The 13,923-nt window shown below is 36.8% G+C and overlaps 4 protein-coding genes across 10 annotated transcripts; all 4 read right to left on the bottom strand.

Annotated features, from left to right (window-relative positions):
• Positions 1–3,340: 3,340 nt before the first annotated feature.
• On the bottom strand, positions 3,341–4,145 carry LOC116119831. The gene has a single exon (XM_031405756.1). It carries the CDS (start codon positions 3,999–4,001, stop codon positions 3,471–3,473), a length of 531 nt encoding a protein of 176 aa, XP_031261616.1. The 5' UTR covers positions 4,002–4,145; the 3' UTR covers positions 3,341–3,470.
• Positions 4,146–4,356: 211 nt separating this feature from the next.
• LOC116119832 (uncharacterized protein At5g01610-like) lies at positions 4,357–5,155 on the bottom strand. Its single transcript, XM_031405757.1, has one exon. It carries the CDS (start codon positions 5,067–5,069, stop codon positions 4,569–4,571), a length of 501 nt encoding a protein of 166 aa, XP_031261617.1. The 5' UTR covers positions 5,070–5,155; the 3' UTR covers positions 4,357–4,568.
• Positions 5,156–6,353: 1,198 nt separating this feature from the next.
• Positions 6,354–7,010, bottom strand: LOC116119838 (uncharacterized protein At5g01610-like). The gene has a single exon (XM_031405767.1). It carries the CDS (start codon positions 6,981–6,983, stop codon positions 6,531–6,533), a length of 453 nt encoding a protein of 150 aa, XP_031261627.1. The 5' UTR covers positions 6,984–7,010; the 3' UTR covers positions 6,354–6,530.
• A 309-nt stretch (positions 7,011–7,319) lies between these two features.
• LOC116119837 (exocyst complex component SEC15B-like) lies at positions 7,320–12,507 on the bottom strand. 7 transcript variants are annotated; one of them, XM_031405765.1, is made up of 2 exons: positions 9,950–12,507; positions 7,320–7,435 (listed from the first exon to the last, which is right to left on the bottom strand). In XM_031405765.1, the coding sequence occupies exon 1, from the start codon at positions 12,371–12,373 to the stop codon at positions 9,968–9,970; it is 2,406 nt and encodes an 801-aa protein (XP_031261625.1). In that variant the 5' UTR covers positions 12,374–12,507; the 3' UTR covers positions 7,320–7,435; positions 9,950–9,967. The 7 variants fall into 7 exon arrangements, 4 of the variants coding, with proteins under 4 accessions (XP_031261625.1, XP_031261624.1, XP_031261622.1 ...); XM_031405764.1 differs by lacking the exon at positions 7,320–7,435 and adding an exon at positions 8,149–8,521; XR_004126458.1 differs by lacking the exon at positions 7,320–7,435 and adding an exon at positions 8,150–8,521 and having other exon boundaries at positions 9,890–12,506.
• Positions 12,508–13,923: the final 1,416 nt, after the last annotated feature.

Raw genomic sequence — 13,923 nt, 5'->3', positions numbered from 1 at the left:
CTACAAGTGAGGCCGAAATTGTCCTGCTAATGAGTCCCTCAGTGCATGTATTTCAATATATATATTTTTTTTGTGGTGGGTCACGTTTGCAATGCAACCTAAGATGCGGTGAATGGTCCGACTCCTGCTGACGACACGTACAAGCATAACTGAATGAGAAGAGTCAACTATCAAAAACTGTACTTGGGTCGATGCTTAAATTATGAATGTGGTTGTGGTGGATTGTCCCGTCATTTACAGTTTACTTGTGAAAGTAGAATACGTTTAAAATTGACGAGAGTTGCTTCCAGGATGCAACAAAGTTTGAGCAATAATAATTGTGCTTTCTCTCGCATGCGAGGACTTTGGAAAATTCGAAGATGGTGGCTGCCACTTTAATAAGCAATTCTTACACATGAAAAGAAGTAAAACATGTGCAAATAAAACTTTGGTCCGAATGAATAATCTAGCAGGTTCCATAGAAGAAGACAAACTCCATGCCCCAACGGATATTAACCTTGAATTAGCTGGATCAAAATCTTCCATCATGGATCAGAAAATAGGATTCTATGTACAGGTTTTCATTTCCAGGCGGAAGATCATTTTAGCCACAAAAGAGTAGCGGAAGGCTGTTAATAGGGCAAGTGTCAAAATATCAAAGGTGGATTTGTCTGATTGATATGTTCACCAAAAATATCACAAATAGAATCATTTCAAAACTTGAGAAGACGTTGTCTAATTGATTATGTCCACAACACAGCTGCTGTGCTCCTATGTTGTCAACAACGAATCTCACCCAGAACTAGAAGGATGGCCAATGAACACACAACTCTGTAAAACTACAGCTAACCAGAAACTAAAGTAACTTGCATTGTTTGAATTTTGTTCTGCAATACAGAGTAGCTGTGCGGGTCATAGCCATCCACAAATTATCAGAGAATGTTTCTGGAATACAACAGATCCTGACAACTAAAAAAGCAACAATGAAATTAAAGGAATAGTGGATTGATTTGATAGAGAAAGAAAAAGCCATATTCGCCTTCGCCTCATTTAAACTAGTCATGAATGTTATCAATCTCTACATCTGCAAACAGAATAGTAGGGGATGATTCCAAATATCATCAAATATTTCACCACAAAAATCAATAGAACCTAAAGGTGAAACATATTATTGGACAAGTATATGCTTCCCCAATCTGAAAAGACGGTACAAAAGTTGCTTAGCCTGGTAGGAGTATTAACACCATGGAGCACACAACCGAGACTTGGAAAAAAAACGGAGGCAGCAAAGTAGTAGAAATAGATCATGAACAAACTATAAACATATAATTGCTTCAATGTGTTAATAGCACCCTTCATTTTGCACTAAAATAATTACCAGAATTCTTCAAAGGACATCTCCTAAATTTATCTGCTCTTTGCTGTTTATTGTCCTACATCACTTTGTTCCTCCTCTGCCTAAATTAGAAAATATCAATGACCACACCAATAATATAGCCTCAACTTTAAGGCTTATTTTTAAGACATGTTAATCATTTCAACAAAATTAACCCAAGTTTAGAAATGGAACGTGACCATAAGAGTACAGCCAGAATATGATATGGTATTGAGCACTACTCAAGACATATAACTTGGGGGTTTTAACATAAATTTCTGCATGATCTACTTAATGCTTCTGCAAGAAGCGGAGCAGGCATTTATATTTTGTAATCTCCCATGGCTAGAGGAGATAATGCAGAGCAGATAATTAAAAACAGAAAACTTTCTTATGACCCAGACCTTTAAGATCCTTCCAAACTTTTGACCGCATCCTGCTTTCTTAACCTTAAATGGTCAGCCTAGCATCTATCATTCTAAATAAAACAGCATACTGCTCCAAGTTAGGAAACAATAACTATTCATCAAGTGTAATTCCAGATAAACCTAGTTTAATCTTAGAGTTTCTACAGAGCTATCTTCATTCCTTTCACAAATTGGAATATAAAATAAGTCTCTCTGCCATGCAAGTGTCCAATCTGTGATCAACCACAACTACATGTGCCCTCAGGCTTTCCGTCTTAGATTAAAATCTTATGATATCAGATATCTATAAAATACAAAATAACAATGAAAACACATTCTCAACAACTTATTATACAAAAACGTACTTAAACAACAATATAACTTCTACCAACAACAAGAAACTTGGGGTGGACTACTAACCTGGTTTTGATCTCCTCAAAATCTTACATGACATTCAAACAACAATTTCGCTTGAAATATTGAGAAAGCAACATGCTATACTAACAGTGATTCCCCTGTTCATGAAGGACTAACTCTTCAACCATTATTCTGAATTAGTAAGTGTTGCCAAACAGATTGTAGTCACAAAAATGAAGCGACCCTTAGCAAGGCAGAAGCAAACAAAACTTTTTGTGATTTCTCTATTTCCAAATTCCCACTCATTTAATTGAGCTTCCCTTTCAGAACCTTCTCTTTCCCTCCCCAAGGTTGGTTCAAGTTAGACGGTTTGCTAGGCTTAGAGTAAAGGCAATGTTAATTGAAATTGTTTATTGACAGGATCGAATGGACTCGATGAAGACAAAGAAGGCTGCAGGTTAGTTCAAGTGAGGTTGGTGGTGACCAAAGGAATGGACTCGATGGAGACAAAGAAGGATGCAGGTTAGTTTGAGTGAGGTTGGTGGTGACCAAAGGACTTGACTCAAGACCACTAGTTTGGGCTTAGTTCCTTCATTTGGTTGCTCATTCTCTTGCCTCAGGGCCGGGATGGAAAGCAGAATAAGAACTTGAATGATATGCCTTGACAAGAATGAACAAGTTCACAAAGGAGGGTTGTATCAGACTATTTTGTGTCTTCAATCCCTAACCTGGCAAGTCTTTTCCAATGGTGCGTACTTCTTTTCATAGTCAATCAGAGTTTTGCCAATGTAGTGCATAGCCTAACAATTATTTGCTAAAATGAACAAACTCAACAACAGTGGATATTATATGAACTGTTATAGGCAATTTGACACTCATTTTTCCCTTCAAGTACAATTAAAGGTATCAATTTAATTTACAAAATTATTCCACCCATTTTGCCCCATAATACAAATCTCTTATTCTAATCGATACAAACTTCCTACACAACACAACATAACTAACGGATTCTAGCCAATTGAAAGGATCACCTACGAAAAGGGGATTTTTAGATTTCACCTCACCCCCGCTTATCTACTGCATACATAACTAATTGCAGTCTTCTTTTATTGTCCACTGAGGGATCTTTCGGCAGGCCCCAATAATAAAGTAATATAATCTATGAACAAGCAATATAAGCATTCCAAACACAAATATAAACAAACAAACAGAAAATAAAATAGATAAAGAAATTAATTCCAGCCAAACCATGTAAAACTTCAACAATTTCATAGATAACGAACACTAACCCCACAGAATCCATCCCAAATAACATACGACCATCATTCGAATTCAAGGAGAGATTGAATCCGCTAGATGGAAGAAACAAAAGATTTCGTTCTAAGCTTGCTTACTTGCCCATTCACGCAATCCAATCCACAACCACACTGTGGACACTCATAAAAGTTATCAATCGGGAACGAGGCTGAAGCAATCCCAACAGAGAACTCAATATTATCTCCATTCCTAATAACCTCCACAATATTCAGCCACAGAAACAACACTTTGACGCTTACGCCAGTCAAGCTAGTGAGTCTATTATTGGATATGTAACCGCTGATCGTGGATTTATATTTGAGTTGATAAGAACCTTCAAGAGAGAAACTACACGTGCCACCCAAATAGGCGTGGAATTGGCCAGTCCTTTGGTCCAAATCATAACTTTGTACACCTTTTGGGAGGAGACCGCTGGGGAAGTTGAAGGAATTTAGAAGTTCATAGGCTGTCTTCGTATCGGAATCGGTGGTGTTGGTGGTGGTTGAGGCGGCGAGAGTGGATTGGTTGAGGAAGATGAGGAGAGAAAAAAGGAAGAGATAAACAGGTGTGAGTGGGAACGACATCATGGGTGGGGTTGGTTCAATGAAGGAGGATGTTTAATTTTTGTGTTTATTCGGTGAAAGATTGAACAGAATAAATTCTCCGTTTAGTCTACTTCCCACTAGGCACCAAAAGCTGACGATGAAATGTAGGAAATGAACTACAAATCAATTGGGCTTTTGCCTTCTACACACACCGCCTTTGAGAACCTCAGGTCACGTGGCATCTAGCGGTATTTGTCAACCAAAAATAACATTGAAAAGGTATAGATTTCAAAACCTTTTTGAAAAGTCATGGTGATTACTTGAGATATTAGTTTCCTTACCAAATGGGTAATCCAAGTATCAAATATAAAATAAAGTGTAAAATAGCATATTCTTCGAATGAAATTCACCATGTGGCATGACTATGAGATCTCAATTCATTAATCAATCATGATGACGATAATAAACACAAAGTCAAGATATCTAGACTCCAGCCAAATGCTAGAAACAAACCGTTAATATTACAGATAAATGCACGATATAATCTAATAATACATGGAGCACCATCACCGTGGTTTTTACTACGAAGCAGTCTCAAGGAAAACTTACTCAATAAGACGAAAGTAAAGGACTGAACTTGCGCTTCTTTCCACTCATATTGACACAATCAAAGCCACACCCACAAGTTGGACACTCATCAAAATTACTAACGGGAAAATCAGCTGAAGCGATCCCCACAGAGAACTCGAGCTCATCATCGTCACGGGTCACTTTAGTAATGCTAAGCCAAAATAGGACTACCTTGACTTTGATACCACTTAAACTTGACAGTTTGTCTGTGGTTAAAACACCAGTAATGGTGGACTTGTACTTGAGCTCGTATGAATCAATGGAGAAAGTACAAGTACCGTTCAAGTAGACAGAGAACTTACCGGTGGAATTATCAAATTCATAGCCTGTTACACCTGTGGGGAGGAGACCAATGGGGAAGTCGTATTCTTCAAGAATCTCGTATGCAGTTTTGGTGGTGGTGGTGGTGTTGTCATCGGCGAAGACAAATGGGGTTGAGAAGAAGATCAAGAAGATGAAAATTAGGGACAGAGACGCCATTGAGGAAATGAGATTTGGGTTGGAAGAATAAGCTCATCTTCCTTGAAATATTATCTGCCTTTTGACTGTTTGGTTAGTGCAAGACGAAGAGGTGGTTGTAACTTCTAAATGAGTTGGAATATAATATACATATATATACTACCTGAAGCAACACATTTTACGTAAGTCAAAATTTCATCAGACATTTAGGATATGATTAATTGTAAGTTGGTATAGCTAATTTTTTAGCTGATGAGACATTTGAGACCACTGAACTCTGTAAATAGATAACATTAGAATGAAATAAGTAAATATTGATTTACGCAATAGTAATCATTAAAAATTGCATTTTTCCTCCTCCGATCCCCAATCTTTGTCTCAGTTAACATATATACGTAACCCCAGTAAGAAGATGTTCAATCTCTTTTCCGTTTATATTTAAAATAATAAANCGGGTTCTATATTTGTTCGAAGAAAATGCTTAGCTAATTCCATGCGTCTAACCAAAAAATCCCTTCTTCTTCCAATTTTTCGATCTTCCCATTCATTACCTGTGGGTCCTTCTTCCCCTAATTCTTTCCATACTACCAATTAATAATCTAGAATCATTCGTAAATCTAGATCGGCTAATTATTCCCAGATAGCAACTGCTCCAGTAGAAATTTCTCGGTTGCGAAATGTATCGAAACTTTGCGTAGAAAAAAAGGTGGGATGCTGTATTTCCAGGATTGGATTTCATATTCGAATGAACCTCATAATCGTAAAAAAATAGCTAAATAAAAGTCGTTTTAAGCAATCGCACATTTTTTAATAAACTAAGCACACTTTTGAATAAACTAATTTTTTAATGTAAAAATTTTTTCTCTTCTACTCTATCTCTTATTCGCTCCTCTCCTGAAAGTGCGGTGAGAAATGTAACGAAAAAAAAGTAATGATGGAAAAATTGTGTTAAATGACGTTTGAAAAAGAGAGAGAGAGAAAGAGGAGATGGGGGGAGAGGAGATGTCATAGATAAGACAATAACACTTAATTTGAAAAAAAATTAAAAAAATTTAAAATCTCAAAACGTCATTTATTAAAAAACTAGAGGGAGTATTCGAGTAAGTAAATATTGATTTACGCAATAGTAATCATTAAAAATTGCATTTTTCCTCCTTCTTTGTCACCCTGTCTGATTCACTCTTCACCTCCGATCCCCAATCTTTGTCTCAGTTAACATATATACGTAACCCCAGTAAGAAGATGTTCAATCTCTTTTCCGTTTATATTTAAAATAATAAACTTAAAATACAAGTTGCAATAACATAAAAATGAAATTAGATTTTGTAGTTATAATTCCAGAAATTATCTCGAATCAATTGGTTAAGATCAATCATCAAAGCCTCCCAACAAAACCAATGTCCACCATGCATGAGGTGTAATGACAACTAATAAGATCAATAGAGGATACGGGTGAAACCTCCCTAATTTCATTACAATCAACTAAGAAGAAGATAATAGAAAATCATTACAATCAAATCCACACCCACACTGAGGGCACTCTCCAAAATCATTGATTGAGAAATCGGCAGAGGCGATCCCCACGGAGAATCGAAGGTCATTACCATCACGAACCAGTTCCACGATATTAAGCCACAGCAGAATCACCTTAACTTTAACACCCTTCAAGTTGTTGATTCTATCTTTGGATATAACACCTGTGATTGTGGAACTGTACTCCAGCTCATAAGAATCAATGGAAAAGCTGCAAGTCTCGTTAATATATGCTGAAAACTCGCCAGTATCTCTGTTCAAATCATAGCTCGTTACTCCTTTAGGAAGAATACCCACCGGGAAGTCGTATTCTTGAATAACTTCATATGCAGACGGATTACTGTCGCTTAAAGCAATTGGGGCTCTGAAGGAGATCAAAACGAACAAGGTTAACAAACCCATCTCGCTCTCTCTTTCTTTCTTTCTTGATTGTAGTTGCTTAGTTGGTTTTGCATTAAATGAATTTTATGATTTCGGTATACATTGATGGAGGCCGTTTTGTCACAATTGTTATTCAAGTCAAGGTTTTAATTGCATTATATCCTTGATATTTTCTCGCTCAAGATACAGTAGTATCTTAACCATATCCAACCGATCTGTTTTGACAGTTTGTAAAGAGCTGAAGCTTCCACGTAGTATTACAAGTTATTTCTGCTGCACTGATTAACCATAAATATGTGTAAATTAAAGCCAAGTAAAAGTAGATAGGCTTGGAGAAAGTGAAATTAAACAATTGACAGGCTGATGAAGTGAAAGACGAAACGGATGTGGATGCGGTGGAACTGGAAGGGGCATCTGTGATCACGCATGCAGGGCTGTAAGCAGATGGTGACAGCTCTCCAATTTAAGATGCTCTGTAACAATCAAATCACACATTAGTACAGACAAAAGAATTATTGATATTTTCAGCCTCTCCTTGTTAAAAATAAACCAATACCCCACTCTTCACCCAAATCAAACCTCCAATTTTGTTCTTTTAATGATAGAGCAAACGACATGTTCCCACCCAAAGATTGGCAAAAGCACACATTTCCACCCCTAGTTTCATTTATTCCAGACCCCCACCCACATGACAGAGTCAGTGAACTCCATATATGTAGGATTAAAATTACCAAATTGCCCTCCCTTCTTCTTCTTCTTCATCTAACCCTCCTGATCTCCATTGCCATTGCCGCCACCGTTGGTTGTGGCCTTTTTAAAAACAGATGCTGGGCGCCGGCGGGTTAGTGAAAAATGGCCAATTTTTTAACAATCTAATCTCCCAAAATTCAACAAATCAACTCCAATCAATAGCCAAACAAACTACACTCAAACAACTCCAAAAATCAAACCAAAGCAACCATTAAACAACTTTTGTTAATTTAAAGGTGAAAATTTGGATATTAAACAATTTTTGTTAATAACGTTATATTAAATATTTTTTGTTAATTTAAAGGTGAAAATTTAGAATAAATAGAACCATGGTGCAACTTGCCATTTCGCTGATCATTGGGTGGGAACATGCCGTTTACTCTTTAATGATATTGAGGTGAAAAGATTTCGGCACTACCAAAATCAACCGATTAAAACGGAAACCTACATATCACAGTAAAGGAGATCCTCAGGTCAAGCGAGGATAATTCTGGTAGAAAACTTACTACAAAAATTGTCAAACATGCAAATTGAACGTAAAATTCAACTCATGTCATAGGTGACCTTGAGCCCAGTGGTCAAGGAAAAGCAACATAACGTTGATTTCGATAACAAATAGAGGTCGTGTTCATTTCCTTGAATATGTTATAATCATATACATATTGCTATACAACTGATTTATCAAACTTTGGTCCCTTCTTTAAGATTTTGGGCTACCGGCTGAATTAGAAATTCGAAATATAGCAAGGGCGAAGTCTACATAACGCCAAATGGGTGAGGACAGCAATCTGCATCATCCTTCATTCAAACTATAGAAAGAATAATCTCGAAATTAGACATCTTAATTAATATAACGAGATTAAATAAAGAAAATTAGTATTCAACAAACACAGTCAAATAGGTGGAGGCGCCTCTCATTACGAAATTGATACAATTATTAGTCTGATCAACATCAACCACTCCTACTTAGCACATTCCGAAGCAGTTGGATTAACATGAAGATTAGTTAGCCTTGTCCAGAGGGTCAGAAAAGTGGTAGACGAGAATTTCCTAGTACGCAAAGAAGACCACCAAGTTCAATCATGAGCTGAAGCAGATAGGAACATTAGAAGAAACACAAGAGTTTCAATTATCATACACTATCATCCTTTTTCTAAACCAACACAAACAGGTGTAAGACAAGGAATCACAATAAACAACCACTACCCTCACCAATTTCAAGCTGAGAGATATTTAAATAGAAAAACTCAAAATAAACAGTTGAAAAGTTGTCCAAACTTTTAATAACCTTCTCCAAACGATTATTTGCCCCCAGAAGACACGAAATAAAGATTTAACTAACGCTATACATAAATGTTTCTTAATACAATACAATACATTCAGACCAATCATTCTATTTTAGCAGTGTTATCCAGATTGTCACCAATTCCAACTTCAGAGAATAACACCGATTAACAATTCATACTGGGCTTATTCATGAAATCCAAAAGTCCATGACAGTATTAAAAACTAGATCACCATTTTGTACAAGCCAAACATGATCTCAAAATACAAGATTCTTTCCCCAAAAAGGAGTGCGAGCTTCATAATACCTGATCTAATTCATGCTAATATTATTAAAAAATATATATAATTCATCTCATAATTCACTCTTTAATCCTGCAGCATCCTATTCAATCTCTTTTCTCACAAATAATCAATATAGCCATTTGCATATAAACCAATCTATCTAGTCCTAATAAGAAAAGTCAGGTTAACAGAAAATGTAATCAGAACTCCAAACTGACAACATTCCTCCAAGAGCCAAATAATCAAGCAATCTGGTTAAACCACCAAATTCAAGCTTACCGAAGGTTAAGTTCTGGTTCATGTAAGTTCAAACATGAATAATGATGGCATCAACACGAAAGGTCTTACTCTTCTTATATGTATCCTGATGCATGTATAAGGTACTGTTTGGGCCTAACAATTAACCATTAGATCTTAACCTTAACACACAATGCAAGAAGGGACAGCAAATTCATTAATATACCTCAAAAGAATGCAATGCAATAACTGAATACCTATGTATGAGAATTTATTTTACAAACAAAAATAAAATTTTGATGGCTAACAATACAATCAAATGACCAGAATTGGAAGGCCTTATCGAAAGCCAAATAGAGTTAGCAATGAACCTCTAAAAGATATGCCAATCACAATCAGCAGTGGTAAGGGAAAAAGACCAAGAATCATACATTAAGCTCCGTCCCAAATCAGCTCACATCCCTGAGTCTTTTTATCATAGCATCCAGAGATTTCTTCTTAGGATTCTGCCTGGCTCCCCTGCTTCCAAAGGTTCCAAACAGCCGATCTGAAGGATCCCTCAACTTCTCTGATATTGTCACTACTTTCCTGTAATCCAAAGTATTGTAGCTCCTCTCCCTAATCACTGGATTCAGAAAATTCTCAGGGTGATTGCTCAATAACAAATTAGTCAACTGCCTTGACTCAGCAAGAGCTGTTTTCAACTGATTTGCATCCCCGTCTGTGAACAAGGGAGCTAGATTATCAGCAAAAGACTCCAGAAGTCGAACATCTACATCCATTCCCATGATAGCATTTATATTAAACCTCTTAACAGAATCACCATATAATGCCCCTACAATGGTCTCTGATATGTGAGAAAGAACATCTTGTAGAACCCTTCTAAGAACCTGAGCGGGCAATATTTGTTGTGCAGTAGAAACGAGAGTCTCCAAATATATTATGACCTCATTTACATATTCATTGCCATTCTGTACGGGATCATCAGCCATCCAGTTCACATTCTCAATCAATGTCATGAAACCATCAACCTTTGTTTTAAGCAACCCAGACAGCATGTCCTCGGCAGCATCACGCGCTTTGTTTAGAGGGAACTGCCTCCTACTCCTCTCTGCCATTCTCAATGGAATTCCTGAAAGCTGTGCAGCATGACGAAAGAAAAAATCGCAAGCGCGCTCTAAAACAGCCATATTAGCTGCAACTTGCATTGCCTGAGAAACCCCATGAACAGATGTATTAATAAGTTTCATAAGAGCCTCATCCAAAACTTCAGCCAAAAGCCTATCCAAATACTTTTTAACAACATCATAGAAATCCAGCTGCCCACCATGCGACATGAAACTCACTGAGTCCTCAATGAAGGACCGCACAATCCTACAACAATCAGGCACCGTAGACGAAAATGGCGCAACATAAGGAAATGCAGGAACAATATCCGATGTCTGAATCTGAAATGAAAGCACATTCATAGAATACTCATACTCTTTCTTCATCAACATTTGCTCAAACTTATCAGCAGCAAGGGCTTCAGCAATCTGTTTACGACAATCTGACAACAATAACTCGTGATACTTATCCCTATGTTTACTCAAAACATCAAGCAAAGCATCAACTGGGTACCCATATCCGCGCAATGTGACACCCAACAAACTCACATAATCCTTAATCAGAAGGAGATGATTAGCAGTTTGCATTCTCGAAAACTGATCCTCCAGTACTGAACACATTTTACTAACAGCTGCATCCCACAAATTCTCAACTTCAATTTTAGATATCAAATTACCACCGGTCCTTAAAATTCGATCTTCAACAATAAAAAAACCAGCAATTTGGGCGAAAAATGTTTGATGAGATTCTAAAAACGGAGTCATTGAGGATACCTGAAAATCAGACGTCAATTGAAGCTTCCGATTTTCAAAATAATATTGCTTAAATCGATCTTCAAGACCTAATGTTTGGTGTAAATGATAAGCCCTATAAAGAGGAGTCAAATCAAACCCTAACAGACCAGAGACACCGTTACTATCACTTTCAACACCGTTGTTAAATCCATCTTCGTCATCCTCGTGTAAAGCGTAAACGCAGTCACGCAAACTGAGCCGACTCTGTTCCTCAGCTTGTCTCTGCTTGATTCGTAAATCCTCTTCTCGTTGCCTCGCCGAAGAAGCTTGACCGATTGCTAATTGACCTAAATTTCGACATACTACACGGATCTCAACTAGCCAATCACCAAACTCCTTGTTTACCTTTCTCTCGATATATGTTCTAATCGCTGGAATTTTCTTTTCTAACATTCTTTTTAAAGTAGACGAAGGCGTTTTATCTAAGAACTCATTCTCCATTGCATTTGTGCACTTCAAAGCCATGTAAAAGTTGTTGCTTGAAAGATGATGATTTGCTCGTGAACAAAGCTCCATCAGTTTCATACAAGACACAATTGATTTCAGCGCTAAGTCAACATTTTTCGAAATATTTTGCGCTTCTACGTACGAGTCAAGTGAGGATAGGAGCGGACCAGCTACAGACTGGAGTTTTGAGTTTGAATCGGAGAGAGCCGATTTGAGCGAATCGACATCAGAGAGCAGAGATCGGAGATCATCAACGGCCATGATGAAGTCTTGGTAGTGGGCCTTGCAGACTTCCTCGATTTCGGATTCTTTGGATCGGGCGAACTGGCGCAAATGGTGGAGGAGTGTCTCGGGCTTTCCTGATGCAAAGGCTTTGCGAACAAACGACCCTAAGTCTTCGCCGTTGCAGATGGCGGATGAGAGGAGAAGTTGGTCCAATTTCTCGGCTGAGTCACCGCCGTTTGCGGTGGCTGGAGCCACTTTGCGGCGGGTCCTTACTGACTGCATCGTTTCAGAAACGTTTCTACAATTTCGATTGCCGAGAAAAGCGATGTATATTTAGGAAAGATGAGATGAGAGAGGGAGGGAAGTATTTGGACATGCAGAGATGTGTCAAGGTTGGAGGTTAAGTTTTTGTGTTGACGAGAATGACACTGTATACGTGGGGACTTGCTGAGGTTGAGTCTGTGATTTGACGGGTAAAGTATGGGTAGTGAAGTAATTGCACAGGCGGGAAACCTTGCGAGGGTGAGAGATGACTTATTTGACTTTCCATTACTACCGTGTTAAATTGACGGCGGTCTAGCCGGAAGTCTGCGATATTTGGGAAGTGACAAACGGAGACTTTTCTAATCTACCGTAGCAAAAAAAATAACGTTGCTACATTTAAAATCTAATACGTGGGAAATTAATCCCTTGAATGACCAATATTTATTTAATGCAAATAATAAAGAAAATAATTTTTTAAAGTTTGTATCTACGATTATAATTATATAAAAGATATGTACCAAATATCCATACTATGAATACGGTAGCTTAACTGAATTGGATTAACATCTAAAAATAATTAGGACCTAAAGAAGTTATAAACAAAAATACTAGTTACATTGAAGTACATTAATAGTCTTAACATAAGTATTTCTACTCTAATCCACTCTTATTAGACTCGTTAACTTAATACATTTACATAGGTGGTTGAAAAATAGTCTATAACAAGCATTTGTGTTCGGGGCGGAAGAATGTCGGGCAAGGGACCTCGTCTGTAGACTCGCTGCACATTTTGATAAATAAAAAATAATACTGCCAAATATTTCTTGAATGAAACTCCTAATGGATCTGTTTTTCGGTTATAACCGAGATCTCCACAATTGCACATACCCAAGCATAGTATATGTTTATACAATGCGTGGGACTGGGTGATGCAATTAGACGAAGCAAAACAGTATGTGTGACCTGGCACATGGACCACTTGTGAGCTTGATTGTTATCAATAGGGAGAACGACATTTTCCCACCCAAGGTTTGACAAAACAACCCTTTCCCACCTATCAAGTTTCAAAATGACACTTTCTTACCCTTCGTTAGGTTCTATACTTCTATTATGTTTTCCGTTAATATTTTACTGAAAAGACAAAAATACCTTTAAATATTTTACTTTATAAATTTTTTATTATTTTTTAAATAACCAAAAAGTCAAATATTAAAATTCAAAAAAGAAAAAATAGTTAACCTCACCTAAAAAGTTAGGAGTAAACAATATAAAGTTAAAAAATTTTAATATTTATTTATAATGTCATCAAAATCACATCACTATTATTTATAATGTTTTTTATTTTTAGTAATTAACATAAAAAATCAATATTCCCAATTAATTAAATAAACAAAGAAAAAAATTATTTTTATACTTTGACTAATAGATAGTCGAATAAAGACTTTAAATTAACTAAATTTTAATTTATAATAAACTATTTAAGGGTATTTTCATATTTTCAATCAAATATTAACAAAAAATACTAACAAAACCTAAAGAAGTGTGTGAAAGTGTTATTTTGAAACTTG

The sequence above is a fragment of the Pistacia vera genome, unplaced genomic scaffold, assembly GCF_008641045.1.
Source record: "Pistacia vera cultivar Batoury unplaced genomic scaffold, PisVer_v2 Contig908, whole genome shotgun sequence".
In the NCBI taxonomy this organism is placed as follows: Eukaryota; Viridiplantae; Streptophyta; class Magnoliopsida; order Sapindales; family Anacardiaceae; genus Pistacia; species Pistacia vera.
The sequence above is the reverse complement of the archived record's forward strand: the minus strand, read 5'-3'. Positions and strand labels throughout refer to the sequence as shown.